The sequence below is a fragment of the Electrona antarctica genome, assembly GCF_951216825.1.
Source record: "Electrona antarctica genome assembly, chromosome: 10".
Lineage (NCBI taxonomy): Eukaryota > Metazoa > Chordata > Actinopteri > Myctophiformes > Myctophidae > Electrona > Electrona antarctica.
Window position 1 is genome coordinate 36162583 of NC_136791.1, and position 22774 is coordinate 36185356.

The window sequence follows — 22774 nt, forward strand, 5'->3', positions numbered from 1 at the left end:
CTGTCCTTTTGGACCAATGCTGTGCTTGACTGTACCCTGTACTGTTTGCATTTTTTTGTCTAATAAAATTATCAATCAATCAATCAAAATCTGGATGAATATAGGAGCTAAATATGAGGCATTGTGATCTATATGCAATATTATGAACATGAATATGTCAATATATGAGAGCTATATGCTCTATAATCTGTCATATTTATCTACATATATGCACATATATGGACCTGAATGTGGCATATATGTTGCTTTCCGTGTGGGAAGGTTTCAGCCTCCAGGAAGAAACCCTAAATACAACATCATTGCACAGACATGAAGTACTGTCACCTCATAAACACATGAAAAACTAGAAAAATCACGGCACTCCATCTTTAAGAATCCATGTAGAACCACCTGTTAACCTGAGGCAAAAGGTTTTCAACTGGTGGACTGTAACGTAAAAGTGGGTTGAGATATTTGTTGGCAGGCAATCAAAGTAAATCTGGAAATTGTCTTATTATTTGAAACATTGTGTCCTGACTTATGATGAGCAGCAATGACATGAAAATGTCATTAGTAAACATTTATAGCCTGCTCCTACCTTGAGTGTATTCAACCTCTCTTTTTCTCTCTCTCTCTCTCTCTCTCTCTCTCTCTCTCTCTCTCTCTTACACACATTCTAAGGAGTAAGGACAAAGGAGTGTTTGCAGTGAAGCAAGACATACAGGAGCTGAGCAACCAGCGTCTGCCGTAATTACTGTGTGCTGCTCTGATATGAAAGCATAATTAGTGAGGGTGCGGAGGTGCCTCCATATTAATTGCTGTGCTTCTCTGCAATGTGCCTGTCAGGCGAGCTGTGGACACAGATGCACAGAGGCAGGTTGGAGGATGGGCAGGAACAGTGGGGAGCACACAGAGTAAAGTCCTCAGTTTTAATTTATCTCTGAGAGTGTAAAAATTGACCCATTTAATTACGCTCTCAGAGTTTGCTGGGTGAGATCAAGGAAACTATGCTGATGCAGAGGGGGTGGAGAGGTGGGAGGAGGAGAGGGTGAAAGTGAAGGATGTAATGGGTAAGGGAGAAGGAGATAGTGGAAGGAGGTGAAGGGACACAAGATGAGCAGGTGCGTGGGATGAAAGGGGTAGGTTCCCTACCCTCAATTGTAGCCCATGTAAAATCCTCAGAGTTCGTTTAACTTTGACAGTGTGACATTTTTATAGACAGTTAGAGTTAAATTAATGCTGAGGGTTCTTTGCTGTGTGAAGTGATAGCAGATGCACGCCATGACGATGTGAAACGCTGTGTTGAGTAGGAGAATCTTGGCTGTATTCTGGACAAGTTTAGGTCACTGGCTATAATCTCCTTAATTCTTACACATGCATGCATGCACACACGCAAGCATTCTCAGACAGACACACACACACACACACAGACAGACAATAAATACCCTTATTTCATATAAACAGACACACAGTCTAGAGAGATCGAAACAGAGAGGGTTGGCAGGGTCATGTTTCAGTTTTGCAAGGGGAAAAAAGCTAGGCCTACTCATTAGCAGAGACAATGGTCCCTTTTCCTGTTTGTCTCACTCCCTTCTCATCACATGACCCTGCATTATTTAGCTCGAGCAGAGCACATCTCCCGTAGTGGCTGCCCGTATTTATGTAGGGTTCAGCATTAGCCTCATTGGAGAGTTACCGTACTGAATCTCAGTGTTTTCATTTTTGAACTCCACTACTCCACTACCCCTAAAGTATTTTGTTTTCTTCTACATTTTATCCCACGATTTTGCAACCCATTTTGTCACCCAGTGTCAATTATGTAATGTAATCCTGGGCGCTACTCTCTCTGCCAACCTGGGGAGAGCAACGGACTGACCTGTTCTATGCATGACGAGTCCAATCTTTTCACCTGACAGGGGGGAGTTTCCCCGGTTGAACGTAGCGCGTGGTATAGGAAGTAGGAACACATTATTCCAAACAGTTCCTTTCCCCTCCATCAGGCACTCCGGCTGGCCAGGGTGAGGCAGTTTAGAGACCATGATTACTGCATGTTATTTTGTGATGGTACCTATAGGGGACATGGGGAGAACATGCAATCTCCACACAGAAAAGCCCTTTTGTCAACCCCACCCAGGGTATGGGCACTGATTGCCCGGTCACGCGGAGGAGAGAACATGCCCCCAGCACCCACAGTGTCCCTAGTCCCTAGCATGGGTAGCATTGCTTTTCGGGTTCATGATCCGGTCGGGAGCGGTTGATATCGTTACGTCATGTTGTAGTCATTGTTTTGTCATTAGTCATTAGTCATTAGGCCGGAACCCTCTAAACCAGAACATCCTTTCCCTCAAACTGGAAGAATAATACCTTCCCAATAAAAGCCTTGATGCGGCGTAGTGCGAGTCACGCTTTTATTGGGAAGGTATTATTCTTCTGTTAGTTATAAAATCTGTATCGAGACATTAATGAAAATACGTAACAACATTTTGAACTATATTTGAATTGCTGTGGAAATCAACATCATCATCTCATGACCCCAGAGCCATTTTGGAAACCATGGTTTATGCAGGATCTCATTGCTGTGTGTTGAAGTGTGATGTGTCTGCCTGCTGGCTACACTGTGATGCTGAGTGGTTTGGATGGGACTGGATCAGTCATGATGTCGTATACTACAAATGTACCCTGGGAAAACCGACATGCACTGAAATAAAAGATACTGTATGTACTGCATCACTGCATGCACTGTGTGTGTGTGTGTGTGTGTGTGTGTGTGTGTGTGTGTGCGTGCGTGCGTGCGTGCGTGCGTGCGTGCGTGCGTGCGTGCGTGCACGCACGCGTGCGCGTGTGTATGCGGGCAATCCCACACATAAAGTGGACATCAGATTTTACAATGATGTGACAATAAGAGTGTTCAAACTTTGATGCCCACCCCCCACCTTCTCTCTGTCTATCCCTCTCCCTCTGTCTTGGTTTCTCTCGTTTATATTTTCACATTGTTCGTACATCTTGTGCTCGTTTGGCATCGAAAGTGTTTGTTGTGCATAAGGCACTTTCCAGGGAGCTCCGGGGTGCACGTTACATATATATAAAGACAAGAGGAGGAGGGGGAGGAGGAGGAAGCAGAATCCCCAGGGAGATACATGTAGCTGGAGTGACCAGCCAGTTTGAAGTAAAAGCATAATTCTTTTTGCACAAATTTACTTCTGAAGCAGGACATGCCAGTGGCAGTGCAGATGACGAAAAGGTTTCTACACAGTAACACACCTGTTCATTTAACTTGTACTACAGTAAGTGTACAAATGTAAACAAAATTATACATTTAGTGTTTTAAGTACTAGTCCTTAGCCGTTCGAAGATATGAACATCAAATTATGTACAGAGTTTGGGTAATGCTATTTAATAGATCATATACATGTATTTTGAGGTCTACTATAAGTTTGGGGTTGGGGGAGGGAATTGTTGTTAAGGGATGAGTTTTATGGGAAGTCATGGGCACAAAATGTAATTATTATAATGCTATTACTTCATGTTGTCATGATATCTGAATCCTAATAATATCAAGAAATAAATTGTAGGCCTACACTCAAATGGATACATTAAATGAACACTGAGGATTTTACTGTGCATCACTCCGATGCTGTAAAATACTTCAATAGGAAAATGTAATGCATGATAAGTAATTATTCTGCGGCTAAATCTATTGGGTGTTGATTAGTTTGATGACATGGCGTATAATTATACAATGGCATATAATAACACAATGATTTAACAATGCCATAGCCAAAACCAAAGCCATGTTTTGTGATCCAAAGATGAGGGTTGACCAGAATATCTTAGCTGCAAAGCGGTGAGGGCTTTTGAGATTCTTTTACTCAGAGATTTTGAGGCCCAAATGCTGGAGGCATGCATGGTTGAAACCAACAAATGTGATTCCTGAGAAGAGTCACTGGATGCCACACAATCCCACAGCAGCTCCAAGGGACCTGTCAGATGCTATAAATCACAAGCATGCACGTACATATGCATGCTTGCTCAAGCACACAGACACGCACACGCACACGCACACACGCACACACACACACACACACACACACACACACACACACACACACACACACACACACACACACACACACACACACACACACACACACACACAGAGAGAGATTACACACGCACGCATGCTTGTGTGTGTCTGAAGAGATAAAAAAGTGTGGCTGTGTGTGGTATGATTTGTAGGTGGTCAAGGTATGGCAGAACATGAGGGAAATGCCTGAGGTGACCATGGAAGGAATTGTTCCAGGTAAGTTTTGGCTTTGTTCGGGGCCCAAAGTGTGTGAACCTGTGTAATGGATGTTTTCGAGATCCCACCTAGAACCTGGAGAGGATAGAAGAAGAAACAAGAGTGGGAGGGAGGGAGGCATAATGACACTGTTTAACATGCCATATTGCATTGTCCATATCTGTAATGGCTTCTTGTCTGTACAAGTAATGGGCTTGGCTAAAATATTCATGTTTCAGGATGTTCAATATTCAGGATGGACACACATTTGAATTTTAAAAGGTCCTGGGAAATGGCATGGGCACAATAGACAGAAAACAATGGTTACCATTTTAAATCTGTGCATTGCCACGCGTGCATGCTCGTGTTTGCATGTGTGTGAATGTGAAAACAGGTGGACAAGAACAAGAGAATGGAGGAGAGTGATGTTGTGCCAGAGTAATATTATTACATTATATTACTTTTCTAGTCTAGTTCTACAGGCCCTGCCTATAGGGACATGCATGCATTTATGCTGACAACAAATAAATACACATGGCCACACCTGCACGCACGCAAGCACGCACGCACACACGCACGCACGCACGCACGCACGCATGCAGTACAGCCAGTCAGCTTGTTCAAACTGTCTGTGTGTTGGTTGGTCAAACTTCTCTTTTGCCTTTATACTCATTCATCTGCCGTTCTGTGTGTCTTCTCTCTCTTCATGGTCCATTAATCTTTCTGTTGTTAAAAGAACAAGGCATTCTTCTGTAGACGTGAGCCCACTTTTTTGAAGAGGGCTTTTAATTTACACACTCTACAAGGTCTCACTTTTGGCTTCCTTTCCCCTCTCCCGTCCACCTCTGCGCTGTGCTCAACCTCACCATCCATGCCCAGCCAGGGACCCCACACCCCTCCATGGAGCTGAGGGTCTGCCATGGGGTCATCCGGTGGGTTCCTGGATGCCACAGCTGTCTGGTTGTATTCTGCCAGCCTGGTCAGCAAATGTTTGACCACCTCTGGCCTCGTCTCCACCAAGTTGGATCTCTCGTAGGGGTCAGAGGTGAGGTTGAACAGCCAGACTGACTTCCCCCACTGCCCCCGTTGTTTCTCTAACGCCTGCAACCTCTCCGGACGTCCGGGCAGCATCTGCGGGGGCACCCAGTCTCCATCACCAACATGGCCTGTGAGGAGCTTCCATTCCCCGACCCGGATAGCCGCCTTCACTGCCGTGTTCCAGATCCCAAAGCCATCGGGGTCAGGCTCCCCGGTTCGCCAGGAGTTCGAATCAATGTTGAAGAGGATTTCCGTGCGAGGGCTGGGGAGCCCCTGGCTGATGGCCGCCCACACGTCATGGCCGTCGAGGCCACGCTGAGGCTCCTGGACACCAGCCAGCCCCAGCAGGGTAGGGTACCAGTCAGAGATGTGGATCAGTGCCCTGCTGATGACACTCCTCCTCTCAAGGAGGGGACTGTGGACAAATCCGACAGCTCGCACTCCCCCTTCCCAGTAGGTCCCCTTGCCCCCTCGCAAGGGCCAGTTGCTGCCTCCAGACAGCGTCTGTCCCCCATTGTCAGATGAGTATACCAGCACAGAGTTCTGGTAGAGGCCCCTGGTGTGGAGCTCCTGGACCACTTCTCCAACCCCTTGGTCCAGACAGCTTAGCATGGCGGCGTAGTGACGCCTCGGACGGTTGTCCAGAGATTCGTAGCGTTGCAGGAAGTGGTCAGGTGCCTGCAGGGGTGTATGGACGGCCTGGAAGGACAGGTATAAGAAGAGCGGTTTGCTGGGGTCATGGCTCCTCAGGATCTGTTTCACCCTGTGTGGAGAAAGAGGTGACAGTGGGAAGTTAATTTGCACATCAGATAAACATATAGTAAAAGTTAATTGAACCCTGATAGTGTACAAATGGAGCCGTAAAAGGGTGCATGTTTGGTCCGAAATACTAACAGTCCAACAGGCATTAGTCCGACACCCTAGCACCCTTACCCTAACCGACAACGCATGTCTGGAGCCACGGGTGAGTTTTAACCCGCCACGCATGCATGTGTCTTAACCGGCAACGCATGTCGGGAGCCACTAGTTTTTGTTATGTCCATTACTTATTAACAATGATAATGATTAGCCAGCATTGAATAGGGTAAGTTCAGTAACATTTCATCAAATGCAAACAAATGTGTATGGGGAAAATGATGGCTGAAGCTGTGAAGAAACAGTAAAGAAAAGTACTTACTTTTAGAGTCCAATTGGGTTATACAGACAATGGTATACTGGTGGTATATGGTCCTTTAACCTTCCTTCAGGTGTTATTGGTATGACTGTAGCTTACCTTTCTACGTAGAGCAGAGTAGAGTAGTTGCCACTCATCTCCCAGGCAGGCCTTTCTCCATCATGTAGGTCAAAGCCACAGGCCTCTGCTCCGTCACAGCTCTGGTAGGAGAAGTGGTCTCCGCTGCCGGTCAGCGTACCAAGGAAACTGTGGAAACCACGGCCCGTAGGGAGGCAGCCCGGTCGACAGAAGCCTAGGTGCCACTTGCCCACCATGTGGGTTGCGTAGCCAGCTTGTGCCAGACGTTCGGGAAGGGTGGGCGTGTCTGGGGGCAGGCACAGCGGTTGGCGTGGGCGGATGATGGAGTGCTGGAGGCCCATGTGAATCTGGTAGCTAGCTCAGTGCAGGGCAGTGGGTGTAGGGAGAGGAAGGGTTTTACTCAGTGGTTTCAAGAATCGTGTGACAGAAATACAGTGATCTTTAGCAGAAGCTGCAACACATACGTTTGTACTGTACCGTAAAAGTGCCACAATTAAGTTTATAGCTGTCTTTAAAAACAAAGAAATGTATTAAAAATTTAAGTATCCATTGATGTGACTATATAGGTATTATGTTTATGAATCTAATACATTCAGAGGTATTTCTAAATGTAAATAAAATATACAATGAATGAATTGCTTATTATTTTGTATCCCGCCATATCCACATATAGGGCCTACATATTACTGTAGACCTTTGAAAATAAATGACCTTATTCTGCGTAATTCAAACCATTGAATGGGAGGTCAGTTTGAGTTATTATACTGATGTCACTGTAGGTTGATGGAAAACATCAGTGGTGTAAAGTAACTACAGTACATGTACTAAAGTACTACTTAAAGCGATAGTTCAGATTTTTTTAACTTAAGTTGTATGAAATACTTGCCATTAATATAGTGGTTGCAACTGTATTAATTGATTGCCCGAGTCCTGTGGTGGGAGTTCTGCTCTGGTTTTGGTGAAATATCAAGTACTTCAAGTCATTTTGTGGGGGGCACTGGGGGCCACGCAGTAAAAGTAAATGAATCCACAAAACTAACGTCATTTGTATTGTTGACCTATTTCTAAAATATTAGTGCAACTTCCGTTCTTTTTTTACCCCTCTATCACACAGAACTATGTTTTTTGTGTCCATATCACTACGCCCAAAACATAGTTCCATGTGATAGAGGGGTCAAAGTTGAACGAAAGTCACGCTAATATTTTAGAAATAGGTCAACAATACAAATTACGTTCGTTTTGTGGATTCATTTACTTTTACTGCGTGGCCCCAGTGCCCTCCACAAAATGACCGGAACTACTTAATATTGACCAAAACCAGAGCAGAACTCCCACCATGGGACTCGGGCAATCAATTAATACAGTTGCAACCACTATATTAATGGCAAGTATTTCATACAACTTAAGTTAAAAAAATCTGAACTATCCCTTTAAGTAAAAAAAAAAGTGAGTTATGTTTTACTTTCTTCAGTATTTACAATTTACAATATACTACCCCACTATATCTCAGAGGAAAACAATCTCGACTACAATTATTATTACTACTTTATTATTATTACAAAACACACTAACCACTTCAGTGCTTTGAAAATAGCATTAGCCGTATATTAGGTTATTTTCATTTTTCTTTTAACCATTTGGAACTTTGTTAAATGGGACATTCTGCACAATGAGTACTTTTACTTTGGGTAATTTAAGTATATTGTGATGCCTAATATACAGAACTTCTATTTGTACTCAAATATTTGTCTATTTGAGTACATCATCTACATTGCAGTATTGAGACTTTTACGTAACCCATTTTGGGCGGGAACCCCTTTTGGTGTTAGCATTATGTTATACTTTAGCTATTGAAAAATAGCAGATCTACAAGCTCATAGCGCGCCACTGAGTGGCGCGCTACGAGCTTGTAGGTCTGCTATTTTTGAAAAATCGTAAAAATGTGGCGCGAATCTTTGAATATATATTCTTTCAAAGTGAATGTTTTTAACTCAGGCCTAACTTAAAGTAAAACATGTGAGTACTCCTTCCATCACTGCTGCAAAACACTCACCGTCCAGTCATGAGTTGACTGCGAGAGGGTGAGCAGATAGGCTGGACGTAATAGTTCTCCAGTTTGACCCCCTCTCCTGCCAACTGGTCCAACACAGGGGTGTGGATGTCAGAGCCATGGTAGCCAACATCCCCAAAGCCCTGGTCATCCACCAAGATGAAGATGAGGTGTGGTGGGGGCCTCGGCTCTGGGGGACGCCCAGGGCCAGAGCCGTCACCTGCAGATGCGCGCAGGCAGCCGAAGCAACACAAGAGGAGGATCGGTGGGTAGGTACAGTGGAGAACTCCCCTCATCTCTGGCACCGATGAGAAGCACTTGCCTATATATATACTTCGATATACTGTCTACGTTCTGGGTAAAGCTCCTCTGCTTTGTGCTGCACGGCCAGCGTGTCTGGAAGTGGTGTGGGTAGTGGTCTTTTTCTCAGCTATTTCTTGGCTGTGTGAGAATGGCGTTGAACCGGTGCCAACCTCTGTGGTGGGCGGAGAAACGTTGTTGTCACTGAGATGGGCAAGAAGCTGGTATAGTGATGTGATGTGATGTGTGTGTGTGTGTGTGTGTGTGTGTGTGTGTGTGTGTGTGTGTGTGTGTGTGTGTGTGTGTGTGTGTGTGTGTGTGTGTGTGAGAGAGAGAGAGAGAGAGAGAGAGAGAGAGAGAGAGAGAGAGAGAGAGAGAGCGAGAGAGAGAGTACATCGTAGTACTCTGCCACATTCCTTTCCCCTACAGACGCCTGGAATGTGTGGGAAGAGGTGGGCGACTGGAACACACAACGCACACACGCACACACACACACACACACAGACAGACAGACAGACAGACAGACAGACAGACAGACAGAACTAGTATAGAGTCCACCCAATATATATTCCTATAGTGTGTGGTGTGTGTGTGTGTGTGTGTGTGTGGTGTGTGTGTGTGTGTGTGTGTGTGTGTGTGTGTGTGTGTGTGTGTGTGTGTGTGTGTGTGTGTGTGTGTGCGCGCGTGCATGCACTCTCTGGATGCCACTCCCTGGACGCCAACGATGAACCTCTGCCCCAAACTTTCCAGAACGGCCTGTTATAGCGCCACCAGGAGGCCGACTTTTGAAAAACACATTTTTAGCTAGAGGCGGGATCAAGGCATACACAGTGCTGCCTTGATCCCGCCTCTAGCTGCCACTGATTGGCCAGGCCGTTTTGTGGCCGGGCATCAAGTCTGCCTGAGAGTTCCCAGATGGGAGCAGGAGGGGGGAACCCAGTGTACTCTCTGCTGCCCCATCTGGCAGATACACACTATCTCCATAGTCATGTGTTCAAGACTGATCTGTCCGAAATTTTGGCTAACATTGGCTTTCAAAGTTTGCAGGATTGGCCCGTTTTGCCAATCAAAAAGCCTCAAATCATGAATGCAGCGTGCAATTTACGTGAAGTCTTTCACAGACTTTCCTACTAGGCTGAGGAATATATCCCACCCTTTTCACTTCTGCCTGTTATAGCGCTACCAACAGGTGGATTTTTGCGAAACACATTTTTGGAACAAAAGGCCTCAAATCATCCAATTGCCATCCATGGCGTAAGAATAAATGGCACCCTTTTCACATTGGCCTATTATAGCGCCACCAGGAGGCCACATCCTGACCTGCCCTGGTGGAGACCTGTGCCCCTCGGGGCACTTTATCTAGTTCCAAGGGCCTTGAAAGCTCAGAACGTCAATACGTCTGCATTAGACTTCATTAACCATGGGAATATTGATTGTCTTATTTACATTTACAGTTACATTTTAGTATTCAAGGATGGAGGAGAGAGATGTACATAGTGGACACAGTAAAAGGACAGGAGAGAGAGAGAGAGAGAGAGAGAGAGAGAGAGAGAGAGAGAGAGAGAGAGAGAGAGAAAGGGGGTGTGAGAGAGAGAGATTGAGAGAGAGAGAGAAGCTGTGCCTACCATACTAATGCATTTGTTGCATCAATATTAAAAACATATTTAATTTCCACAAAGATGACAGTATTTGTATTATTTCATAATGGAAACCAAACACTACTAGCCACAAGGCTTTTAGAACTTGATCCATCTCAATTAAAAGAGGCAGACGAGTACAATTAGAACCGATACGGAGGCAGTGTGACAAGCCAGCTGGGCTGAGGGTGAGCATCGAGAGTGGCTATCGATCCAGCGGCATAGCATCCACATCACAACTGTCCCCTTCCCATAAGGCCAAGGGGAAATCCATGCCTCGGAAAGGAGTCCATTTCCCACATTAGAGTGGGTATAAGCAAACTCATGTTGCTTTCGACCCCTGTGGGACATTTTACTGGCTTTTTCCTCACGGTTGAGTGTGGTACAAAAGAAGCAGGTGAAGTGGAGGTGGTGAGAGCCTGAGCTGTGTGTGTGTGTGTGTGTGTGTGTGTGTGTGTGTGTGTGTGTGTGTGTGTGCAGTGTGTGTGTGTGTGTGTGTGTGTGTGTGTGTGTGTGTGTGTGTGTGTGTGTGTGTGTGTGTGTGCAGTGTGTGTGTTTGGGGGGGGTGCTAGGTTGTCTGGGTTGCAGTATAGGGAAGATAACAGGGTTATCCACATTGAACCCTATATCACCCGTATTGATAACAGGGTTATCCACATTGAACCCTATATATCACCCGTATTGATAACAGGGTTATCCACATTGAACCCTATATCACCCGTATTGATAACAGGGTTATCCACATTGAACCCTATATCACCCATATTGATAACAGGGTTATCCACATTGAACCCTATATCACCCGTATTGATAACAGGGTTATCCACATTGAACCCTATATCACCCGTATTGATAACAGGGTTATCCACATTGAACCCTATATCACCCGTATTGATAACAGGGTTATCCACATTGAACCCTATATATCACCCGTATTGATAACAGGGTTATCCACATTGAACCCTATATCACCCGTATTGATAACAGGGTTATCCACATTGAACCCTATATCACCCATATTGATAACAGGGTTATCCACATTGAACCCTATATCACCCGTATTGATAACAGGGTTATCCACATTGAACCCTATATCACCCGTATTGATAACAGGGTTATCCACATTGAACCCTATATCACCCATATTGATAACAGGGTTATCCACATTGAACCCTATATCACCCGTATTGATAACAGGGTTATCCACATTGAACCCTATATCACCCGTATTGATAACAGGGTTATCCACATTGAACCCTATATCACCCGTATTGATAACAGGGTTATCCACATTGAACCCTATATCACCCGTATTGATAACAGGGTTATCCACATTGAACCCTATATCACCCGTATTGATAACAGGGTTATCCAGATTGAACCCTATATCACCCGTATTGATAACAGGGTTATCCACATTGAACCCTATATCACCCGTATTGATAACAGGGTTATCCACATTGAACCCTATATCACCCGTATTGATAACAGGGTTATCCACATTGAACCCTATATCACCCGTATTGATAACAGGGTTATCCACATTGAACCCTATATCACCCGTATTGCAATCTGAGAATCCCATCGTCAAATATTCGGGAAAACAGCGGCCCGAGGAAACAGTCTGTCTTGAGAGACTACCCGTATTGTGCTCGTCATAATAGGCAAACATTTGGCAAAAATAGGCAAACATTCCGCAAAAAGGTGAAAGTTTGGTGAAAATAGTAGTTCTACTGCTATTGACACAGATCTACTGTATTTGATGTACACAAGTCATGGTGGGCAAAACAAGTGACACTGGAAACTTGACTTTTACTGAAAAGTGGGGTAGGTGAGTGAGATAGAGAGATGAAGATCATAATTGACAGAGGTATGGAGAGAGCTGGGATATATGATGATTGAGTATAAGTTGCATAGAAAGAGCAGTCACTTTGTCTTGCTGTCAGTGTGTATTGCTTGCTGACTATACTCTTGGAACACATTAGAATGTGTGTATATGAATCAAAGGTCATGGAGTCAGACTTCAGCATCTCCTGCTGAAGATTAGTATGCTCACTATGTACTCCATCTTTCTGTACCAGTAGGCAAGTGGATCAGAATGTCATATGTCAAAAGAGGCATTATAGTGCTCCGCACAACTAATGGCTCATGCACATGTGTGTGTGTATGACCTGTGTGATCTGTATGATCTATGTGTGTGTGTGTGTGTGTGTGTGTGTGTGTGTGTGTGTGTGTGTGTGCGTGTGTGTGTGTGTGTTTGTTCGTGCGTGCGTGCGTGTACGTGTGTGTGTTTTCTCCAGGTTCTCCATGACAGAGCCAGTCCACTAACCTCCAAGATAACAGCAGTAGTATAGAGTAGAGTAGAGTAGAGAGGTACTGCAGGTGTGATTTATTCATGATGACGGCTAAGTGACTCACTCGATCTGGCGCGTCTCTGCTAGACTAGAGGATGTGTGTGTGTGTGTGTGTGTGTGTGTGTGTGTGTGTGTGTGTGTGTGTGTGTGTGTGTGTGTGTGTGTGTGTGTCCGTGTCCGGGTCTAGCACAATGTCATGCAAATAAATGGGAGGCAGCAGCTGTGTGTGACGGCACCACCGTCAGGATTAAAGGAATAATTGCAGACTGAAAAAAGAAAGAGCATGCTGTGCAGTGCGTGCGTGCATTTGTGCGTCCATGTGTGTGGTGGGGGTTGGTGGGACTATGTATGTTACTTCAGATTAAAATAACCCATTGGAGGAGAATAATGTTGTCCAAAAATAACATTCAATGTCCAAAAATGGGTAAGAAAAACATCAGCCACCATGTGGGCTGTCTGAAAACATTTATTCAGAATTAGTTGACATTGGAGACAAAGACCATGCACAAACAAAGTCCCCGTTTAATCACTATACTTTGACATAGAGTACCACAGACGAATAACAGTCTAAGTCCACACTATTGATCCATAATATATAAATGATAGATAAGGGTTCAGGACAACGAGGCCTTTTCGTGGAGGTGTCAGTCTGAAATTTGGACTTAGACTGTTTTTCGTCTGTGATACTAGTAAGATGAGTGCTGGTGCTTTGGCATGGGGGGGTCAGATCAACATATGGAATTAATTCTGTACTGGCCATATATGGAGCGTGTCTTGAGTGTACAGGGTTTGATGAGGTCAGATCAACATATCGAATGTCAGCAGGTCAGCTCCATATATGGAGATCTAAGGGTGGCAGCGGGGGCAGTGTCTTGAGTGTACAGGGTTTGATGAGGTCCCAGGTAGGGCCGGGCCTTAATTTTCGGGCATGTTGAGAACTCTAGTTTTCGCCCGCTGCCGGGCGCAGCTGCACTAATGTAGTGTAAGTGTAGTGTAATGAATGTACAGGTATCAGTCAAAAGGGAGACATCGAAGAGGAAGGACGGGTGGGGAAGGATCAGCATATGGAATGTAACTTATGTTAGAACAGGTTGGCTCCATATATCTAAGGGTTTGAGGTCAGATGTAGAGTTGCTGGCTTCATATGTGCAGTATGGCTATATCCAGCGTTTGATGAGGTCAGTTTCTTCATATATGGAGTATTTTAAGGTCAGCAATATTCTTGTAGGTTAGTTTTGAGTTTGGGTATAGGGAGTCGAGAACATGGGGTCAACCCTATTCCCTATATTCCCAAGGTTCTATGTTATGCGGGACTCCCATACTGAGTACTGAGAAACTACTTTCTGGCATTGACAGCTCATCCAAACTAAACAGAAAAGGATTGCATTAAACTATACGTTAAACTCACTTTGCCACTCACTTTATGCATGCGCATACACTCAATAGTGACAAAATAACATTATTACCTTCTGTTGCGTTTAACAAAAAATAAGTCAAAATAGCTGCTATAGTTTGGGCGCATTTGTGTGCCTGAGTGCATGTGTTTGTGCCCTCAAAGTTTGCAGTGAGTAATATGTGACTCACAGATGACAGAAGGCCTGGGTCGTGATGAGGCTATCTGGCCTGCTGCCATGTCAGTGCCACCAAGCAGCTGGTGTAGGTACATAAAGGAGGCACCACACTAGTATCAGATAATCAACTATTTTACTATTACTACCGTATGGTTGGTAAAGGACTTTCACAATCAATACGGCAATGCCTATACTGTTGTATAAAACAAATCAATATTCAGAAGAATACATCGTGCTGATGGATTTGCATACTTATCGGATTTACCTAATAAGGATGCATCATTGAAACAAAACTATGTGTATAACATAAGAATATATATGTACTTATGCAGGAATGTAAAGATTTCAAACACCATTAAACATATTAATAAACATAATCATGTTTTCTTCAAACACATGTATAAAACATTTGTGTGTTGCCTCTTCTCAAAGTTCACTTTCATGCTTCATGATCCTCATTAGTAAGGCGGTCTCATTTTCACCTCATCTGAGCTAGGGGGCCAGCCTGGCACCGACCGCTTGGCACTGCCTGGCGTGCTGGCACTGCCTGGCCTGCTGGCACTGCCTGCCCTGCTGGCACTGTCACTGCAGGGTAAAGTGCTGCTGCTCCTCCCCTGAACACTTCTGTCTGTCACTTTCTTCTTAGCTTGGGAAGTAAATTTTGTGAAGTGAAAAACACAGAGTCCATTATAAAACAACAGAGAGCAGGCAAGTTTATACGGTCACGGCCACACAGCCAACTCAAGGTACAGCCACGGAGCCGACTTGGGGACCCAACGCAGCTCCTCCAAGGAAAACAAACAAATTAACGGAGCTGAACGTGAATCCCCCCCACCGCCCACCCCTTTTTTTCCCTCACTGTATATGTTTCTTTTCCCTTTTTACCTCCATTATGATGAATTCCTGTTCTGTTCTTTGTCTATATAGAAGTGTCTATTTGTACGTCTCTAAATGTTTTTGATGAATTAAACATGGTGGACCCTATTGGAAACAAGTGTAATGCTTACACAATAACTGCCGCCATTAATTAATCCCTCGATTGCGTATTGCCATGGTTTAATCACGCGTGACACTTACTTTGAAGAGCCAAATATCCGTATCGCATTTTACTATGAAACCATTCCGTGTGTGTTGACGAAGCTGGTGCTCGTTCTCTCGGTCGGTGGTGGAAAAAGTGGACCGCGAGTATCACAGCGCCTGCTACAGGCCGTTGAAAACGCTTGTCTGGGACAAAGCGTCCTCTGCAATGTCGCTTCTGTGAGATAAAGCCGTCTGAAAACAGAGCCGGCAATGTTAGTGGATGCGCGCGCATTTTCAAAATGGCCGCGCCCATTGTGTCAGAAGCATAACAAAGCTAACGGACGGTAGATTTCGATACGATCGTATTAAAACATGCATTAATGAATACATCGCTGTTAAAACGCCTTTTCCGTTTGTGGCAGGCTACAAGATTCTACGTGTTAATATTCCCATGTTCCTGGCAGGTAAACGATTAATTGGGTCGTCCACTCACAGTTAACAGCCTTTGTATTGAGTTTGTGCTTGAAATGTACTGTAATTCTGCAAACTGTTAATAAATATTTCAATCAATCAATCAATCAATCTTATACTGTACCGCGTCATGTCATGAAAAGTGACTTGAAATAGGACAATGACAGACCTTCCAGGCAGGAAGGGACATCATCACACCAGGTATACAGATTTCCTGTAGCAACTCAATCAGCAGTGGTATAGACAGAGACTTATACACATGAATAGGAAAATGAACCTTTGAATTAGAATCTCTGAGTCAGACCTATATCTTGAAGAGTAAAGCTGTGATATAGCCTAGGGGAGAGATGTGAAGTTCAAATCAATTTGGTTTATTCATGAGAATCCTGAAGAATATAGACAGAAAAGAGACAGTTTACATACAGTCAGGAAATCACGCCCCTCAAGGCAAGGGAGGGAGAGAGTGCTTGGTACATCATTATAGAGAAAAGAGGCCTGTGTTCTGAATGCATCTTTCCGTACCAGGCACCTGGGCAGCACAAGGTTGCAATAATATGATCTCATCTCAAGTTGATTAACACAGTTTCGGTTTAAGGTCATACTGACACAGTTAAGGTTTGGAAATTCACATAAGATAATGAACTATCTTTAATGACAAGACAAACACTTTAAACATAGAAATGATTAAAATAGATAGAAGCACACCATAACATTCTATTCATCACTCCTGTTCAAATATTACTTGCTGTATTAAAGTTTAGAATCCCCCCCCAAAAAATAAATAAATATATATATATATATATATATATATATATATATACTGTATATATAATATATCCTAAATGCGCCACGTCTCTGTGTGTGTGCGTATGTGTACGGTTGTAATGCACGTAACTCGAGAACCGTTTGCCCCACCGACTTCGACATACGTGTTCCACACCCCCGCAGGGAGTGCAGTGCCCGGTATCGAGTCGGTCGGACCCACAGTTCTCCAGAACCACCACAAAAGGCTCTGGTCAGGCTCTGCCAGTGGACCTAATGAGCCCAAGTCCCCTCACCTGTGCAATTTCCAGCCTCTGCCTCAGCCAATTGATTGCCATGGCAACCCCACATTTTACGGGCACCGATGTAGAGGCTCCAACAGGCACCGCTCTAGTATATATTAATAAAGGTGAAAATGTCAGATCTACTCATTGGGAGCTTATAGAACGGCTATTAGTAATCAATATCAGCGCATCAAACAATGAAATATTTAAAGATTTGAATGAATAAGTGCTTTTAACTATACATACTAAATGTAGGTAAACAAAAATGTTCCCAAACTCAACTCATGGCCATATACTTGTGTTGCAAGTGTTGCAATTAGCCTGCATCATGCATCCTTAGACACAATAAATTGATAAAGGACGCAATCATATCACCCTCCGGAGATCACATTTACATTTTGGCTTTAATGCCTGGTCCTTATCCACGGCATAAATCTGTGTAATTTTTTTTTATCCACAGATGTAACTACATTGAAACCCTATTTAGATCACTTGTAGGCCTAACTTGACGATTAATAGTCCAGACATTGGAAGGTGGTCTTTAATTATGGACATGCTTCAAGTCCACAAAGTGTCAATTTTTGCTATAATGCTGTGGCTCACTTGGCTGAAGCCCGCGAATGTAGTTGGCCGACATTAAACGGCATATAAATCAAGATAAAACAACAAAATATCCAAGAACGAACCGGTTTGCCTTTTTCTATGGTTTCAATACGGATGATTGATAAATCACTCATACCATCACTGTAGTCAGAAGAATAGAGCTCAAATGTGCACTTTGAAGCCATTTTATCAATGTATCCAAAGCCAAGTATATGAGTGTGTGTGGAGAATATTTGCCATTCAGCTTCTACAGAAAAGACATTAACATCAGTGAAGGTGAAATGAACTCCCAAATGTCCTCTGTAGGTGTCAGCTATTAAAGCTATAGCGTGAAGCATGAGAACTTCCTCGCAGGGAGCGACCCTGGGACTATGTCACACCCTGCAGGTGAGGCAGATACTCATAGAGATGAATAGATGTAGACATGCAGCCACAGTAACTGGGTGGAGCTGGGCAACAGTTCTCCCTCTGGTCAGGCCTAGCTGACTAACCTGGCTGGTAACACTGTGTGCGTGCGTGCGTGCGTGCGTGCGTGCGTGCGTGTTCGTAGCTGCAGTGTGAACACAACAAGTGAATGAAACAAACAGAATGCATTAAATAAAAACTTAAGACAATGTGCAAAAACAAAAGCATTATTCTTTATCATTTCTTGTTCAGAAATATAACCTTGAGTAAAATTGAACACTATGTTGCATTAAAACTGCAACTACAATTTGTTTAAAAAGTGACATGAGCAAATGTATCTCATCTTTCCTCTCTTCCAAGCCCACTAATAATAAGTGACTAGACAGTGTGGGCTGAGCTATTGACGTGTGGCACAGGATGCTCCATGTAAAAAAAGGATGTCAAAATCCATGAACTCTTCCAAGTTGGTACACTTCTGCAGCGGACAACGTGGCCAACATTATAGCCTTACATACACATTTAAAAAAATCAAAATAAAACAAAAGTTACCACCTATTCGCAAAGGGGATTTGGAAGTCTGAACAAATTTGCTTCTTGGTTAAAGTAGGGTGGAGCTAGTGTGGCAAAGTTTTGAGTCTCGTTCCTGGAGAACAATATGGGCCTGATCTCTTGATGTCTGACATGGAATGTAATGGAATTACAAGTTGGTGTGATATTGTGGTGGACGTATTGTGGCAAACATGACCCAGATCACAGCCTAAAATAAAAATAAAGAGTTTAAAAAATACCCAGCAATTCCCAAAGGAGATGAGCATTTTGAATTCTGAATGAAACGACTACTGTACTGTAGGTGAAAGTGTTACAAAAGGATAAAAATGTTACATAAAGTTACAATAAAGAATAGTGGCAATACTATCTGTAGCTGTCCCAAGAGATGGAACCAACCCACTAATAAAATAATAAAAACACAAGATGCTCCATGTAAAAACTGATAACGTCATCCATTCCTGAGCTGTCGTACAGTATGTTGTTGCAGCGAACATTACCTGAAATATAACCCAGGTGTTATAGCCTAAAATAAAGTTTAAGTTTTTAATGTCACAAAATATGTTTTCAAAAAATCTAAAAGTCTCTTTACCCTAAGGTGATGAACATTTTCTAGGTGAAAGTATGAAAGCTAACTGGTGCATTTATATGAATACGAGACTGCTCGCCCCTTTACCAACTCGCCCCGGGCGTACAGCCGACGGAACAGCGCGCCCTGGTATTCATAAAGTAATCTAAGTAAATTATGCTTAAACGGTTAAACCTATTATTCCTAACCTCAACCTCAGTAAAACGATGCCTAAACCTAACCCTATTCCTAAACTTAACCCCAGTAAAACTATGCCTAACCCTAAACTTATTTCTAACCTTATTCTCAGTAACACAAAATGAAGAATACAAGAACCGCCGCTCCGAGCTGTCGGCGTGAGGTCGGCGGAAAAAAGCTGGGGCGAGTTGGCAAAGGGGCGAGATGACCTGTTACCATTTATATAGCGCCTTTATCGAAGGTGCTTTACAGAGATTGTGCATTACATTCACCCATACATACACATTCACACACAGATGTCGGAGGAAACCATGCAAGGATCCACCGCACATCAGGAGCAATTAGGAGTTCGGAGTCTTGTACACTTCGACACTAACTCTGGGGGAGCCCAGGTTCGAGCTGGGAACCTTGCGGTTCCCATCCGGTCACTCCGGACGTAAAATATACACTATGACATAAATTGTCCATTCATTGTCAATGGGAAATTAATGTTTGTGTAGGACAAAGTTGAAGCTGCAGGTCCTTGATTACTCAGTGGTTAGTTTGTCAGTGGAAAAATAAAGTTATACAAAAATATCATGAAACGCAACAATAAAAGTAACAATTAAAATCACACACTAAATAACTATGAAACTCAGAGCAAAATAAATAAGGGAGAATCAATCAATCAATTTCAACTAAATATGCAAAAGTATAAAACTCACAAACCAAAACGCATCTAAGACACATCTAAAATTCCACCGGCTCACATGTGGAGGACATGTGATGTGTGTAGTTGGAACCTGATGGACTGCGCGACAACTCTTGAAGCAGCCACTGCTTTCTATAGTGTGGTTGCCCAGACTATTGTAATTGCCTCTTTGACTTTTGATCCCTGGGTCATGAGATTTGAATTTATTCCTCAGGTGCGCTAGCAACACTGGATGTCTCACTCTCACCCTCTGGCGGCTGATCCTGGGGATCAGACGCTTCCTCCGAGTCCTGGGGTATGTCTGGGGTTAAACCTAAACCTAAATCTGTGCCTGGCTTCTTGCTTTTGCCTTTCTTTTCCACAGGTTTGCTAACAATCGGCTTTGGCCTTGGCTTCAGCTTTTTCTGAACGGGGAGATATAGTTTAAACTCATCTGGAAGCTCAGCGTCTGTGTACAGCCTGTCTGAGAAATATACCCTCCTCACACGACAGTTAGCATGGATCTGTACGCTTAGCGTTTCAACATAGTGGGTACCGTAGGTCGCCCGGGTGAAATCTATCAGATTGAACTGAATCTGATTCCAGCCATCATCCAGCTCCATGGGCATGGTGCAGAGGAACGGTGTCACCCGCATCATAGACTGGTAGTTGCTTGCCCGAATCCGGCGCTTTGTATTTTTATGGTCCATTACCTGGAATTCAAAGCTGAAATACTTATTGAGGTTCTTGACGACAAAGATCAAAAAGGGAAGTTTGATGCCCAGCGTCTTTGTGGGGTCTCCAGGACATGTTATATATGTAGTACTGACATTGGTCCCCTCTACCTCCACGACAAGTGAATGGAGGTCATCGTCTACGACTCTTTTGACGTGACCGTAACTGGTCTTTTTAGCCCAAAACTGAAGAGGATCGCTGCCAACACCATATAAGATGGACAATAACCCGTTTTGAAATGTGGGCCTATACATTTTTTTCTATGTACTTAGTATGACACTAGGGATTTGCTGTCAGAGTTCAGAAGTGCAGATATCGATACGTTTGTTGGGAACTGCAAGTGGTCAATATATAGGCCTGGGCGTGACGTAACACAAATATAGCATAAACTCTTCCCAAAAATGGACTCCCAGTCAGCCTACAATGCAGACGCAGCACCAGTGGTGGGAAAGGCACTACATTTCTTTACAAAAGTATCATACTGCATTGTAGACCTACTCTGTTAGTAGAAGTCCCATATTAATAGCATTGTAAGAAAGGAACCCAGCAAGAGCCTTCAGCCTACATACTGCGTATGACGTGATGAAGATATGTACCAATGCCAGGGTATAACTGGCTCTCAATGGTGACGTAATAAAGATATGTTTCAGTGTCGGGTGGATTAAAGGAAATGCCTCTATGTATATATGTATATGTAATTTGTAAGTTAATTAGCAGTATACTGTGGTTACTTGGGTCGTTTGATGCGCATGTCCCGTAGCAGCATATGACGTGATGAAGATATGTACCAATGCCAGGGTATAACTGGCTCTCGATGGTGACGTAATAATGATATGTTTCAGTGTCGGGTGGATTAAAGGTAATGCCCCTATGTATACATGTATGTAATCTGACACCAATGCCATATCAAGCACAAATGAATCATTACGTCATACGCTGCCACGGGACATACGCATCGGAGCACCGGACAAAAAACATTACTTGCACGCTCTGCTTGCGCAAGTAAATATTACCATTACTCATTGTATTTTCTTATACAACATATTACCATTGTAACATCACACACCAACGGCCAAGAAGTGCATCACCCTAGCCTGGGCACCATTTAATTTAGGTATATGATCCTGTCGGGAGCGGATGATAGTCGACAGGCAGGAACAACAGGCGGCAACATCCTTTTCCCTCAAACCGATTTTTCTCAATAAAAGCTACAGGCTACAAGAGCTTTTATTGTTTGAGGGAAAGGGAAGTTGCCGCCTGTTGTTCCTGCCTGTCGCCTACAAAACAATACTACAACATGACGTAACGATATCATCCGCTCCCGACAGGATCATACAGACTTTTGAAACAGAGACCAGGCTTTCCTCCGAGGTGGTGGAAAGCCTGGTGAGGCGAGGTTAGCATCACCCCAAGCCAGGATTGAACCCATGACCCACAGTTCACCAGTCTGGGCAACAACCTCCTTCACCAAAGGTAGCTCCCTCAGAAGGGGGAGTTATGGCCATATATCACAATACTACAATATCATTATGCTTACAATATTAAGAATTATGACAATTTCATTATGAAGTTTTAAGTTAAGCGTAGTGGTTAAATGTAAACTATATTTTTGGGGTAGTTAATCATTCCACACTATTGTATTTTATCTCTTTTATTACAGCAGCAGTATTTATTTTAGAAGCTTAAGTCCTAGTATCAGTAAGTCTGTGGAATAGTTTAGTAAAGATACTGTACAGTATCTTTATCAGGGGCAGTAATGCAACTATTAAGGATGCAAACTGCCATAATACCGCACAAAGAAGAATGTTCAGTAAATCTGTGTTCCACCGAATGGGTCTAGTGAGAAAAATTATGATCCTGGCTCGCTAAATCCGCCCATTCTAAGCCTCGCTTGGCTTTAGTGGAACGGAATAAACCATATGTACAGACCAGGATTTAACAAACCTGGTTTTGGCTTAAATCCTGGATTAGTTAATCCAATTACGTTTCGTAAAATAGGCCCCTGGGCATAGGAGGCGCTAGCGCCCCTCAAAAAGTATAAAGAAATTCAAA

General features: G+C 43.6%; 3 protein-coding genes across 3 annotated transcripts in view; all 3 read right to left on the reverse strand.

Annotated features, from left to right (window-relative positions):
• hhat (hedgehog acyltransferase) overlaps positions 1-22774 on the reverse strand; it is a 428216-nt gene that overhangs the window by 93607 nt on the left and 311835 nt on the right. The window lies entirely within an intron of this gene.
• On the reverse strand, positions 4638-8941 carry LOC306931366 (arylsulfatase I). The gene is made up of 3 exons (XM_079512741.1): positions 8602-8941; positions 6570-6902; positions 4638-6059 (listed from the first exon to the last, which is right to left on the reverse strand). The coding sequence occupies exons 1-3, from the start codon at positions 8892-8894 to the stop codon at positions 4988-4990; spliced, it is 1698 nt and encodes a 565-aa protein (XP_079368867.1). The 5' UTR covers positions 8895-8941; the 3' UTR covers positions 4638-4987.
• LOC306930822 (cilia- and flagella-associated protein 20-like) lies at positions 20212-20976 on the reverse strand (the record flags this gene model as incomplete). The annotated part of the gene is made up of 1 exon (XM_079511917.1): positions 20212-20976. One exon carries the CDS (start codon positions 20974-20976, stop codon positions 20212-20214), a length of 765 nt encoding a protein of 254 aa, XP_079368043.1.

What these genes read in the sequence shown, in the direction of transcription:
- LOC306931366 (XM_079512741.1), bottom strand. Translation starts at nt 8,894, where the DNA reads ATGAGGGGAGTTCTCCACTGTACCTACCCACCGATCCTCCTCTTGTGT. An exon ending in AGTCAACTCATGACTGGACG is followed by an intron (nt 6,903 to 8,601) that starts GTGAGTGTTTTG and finishes GCACTGAGCTAG; the next exon opens with CTACCAGATTCACATGGGCC. An exon ending in ACTCTGCTCTACGTAGAAAG is followed by an intron (nt 6,060 to 6,569) that starts GTAAGCTACAGT and finishes TTCTCCACACAG; the next exon opens with GGTGAAACAGATCCTGAGGA.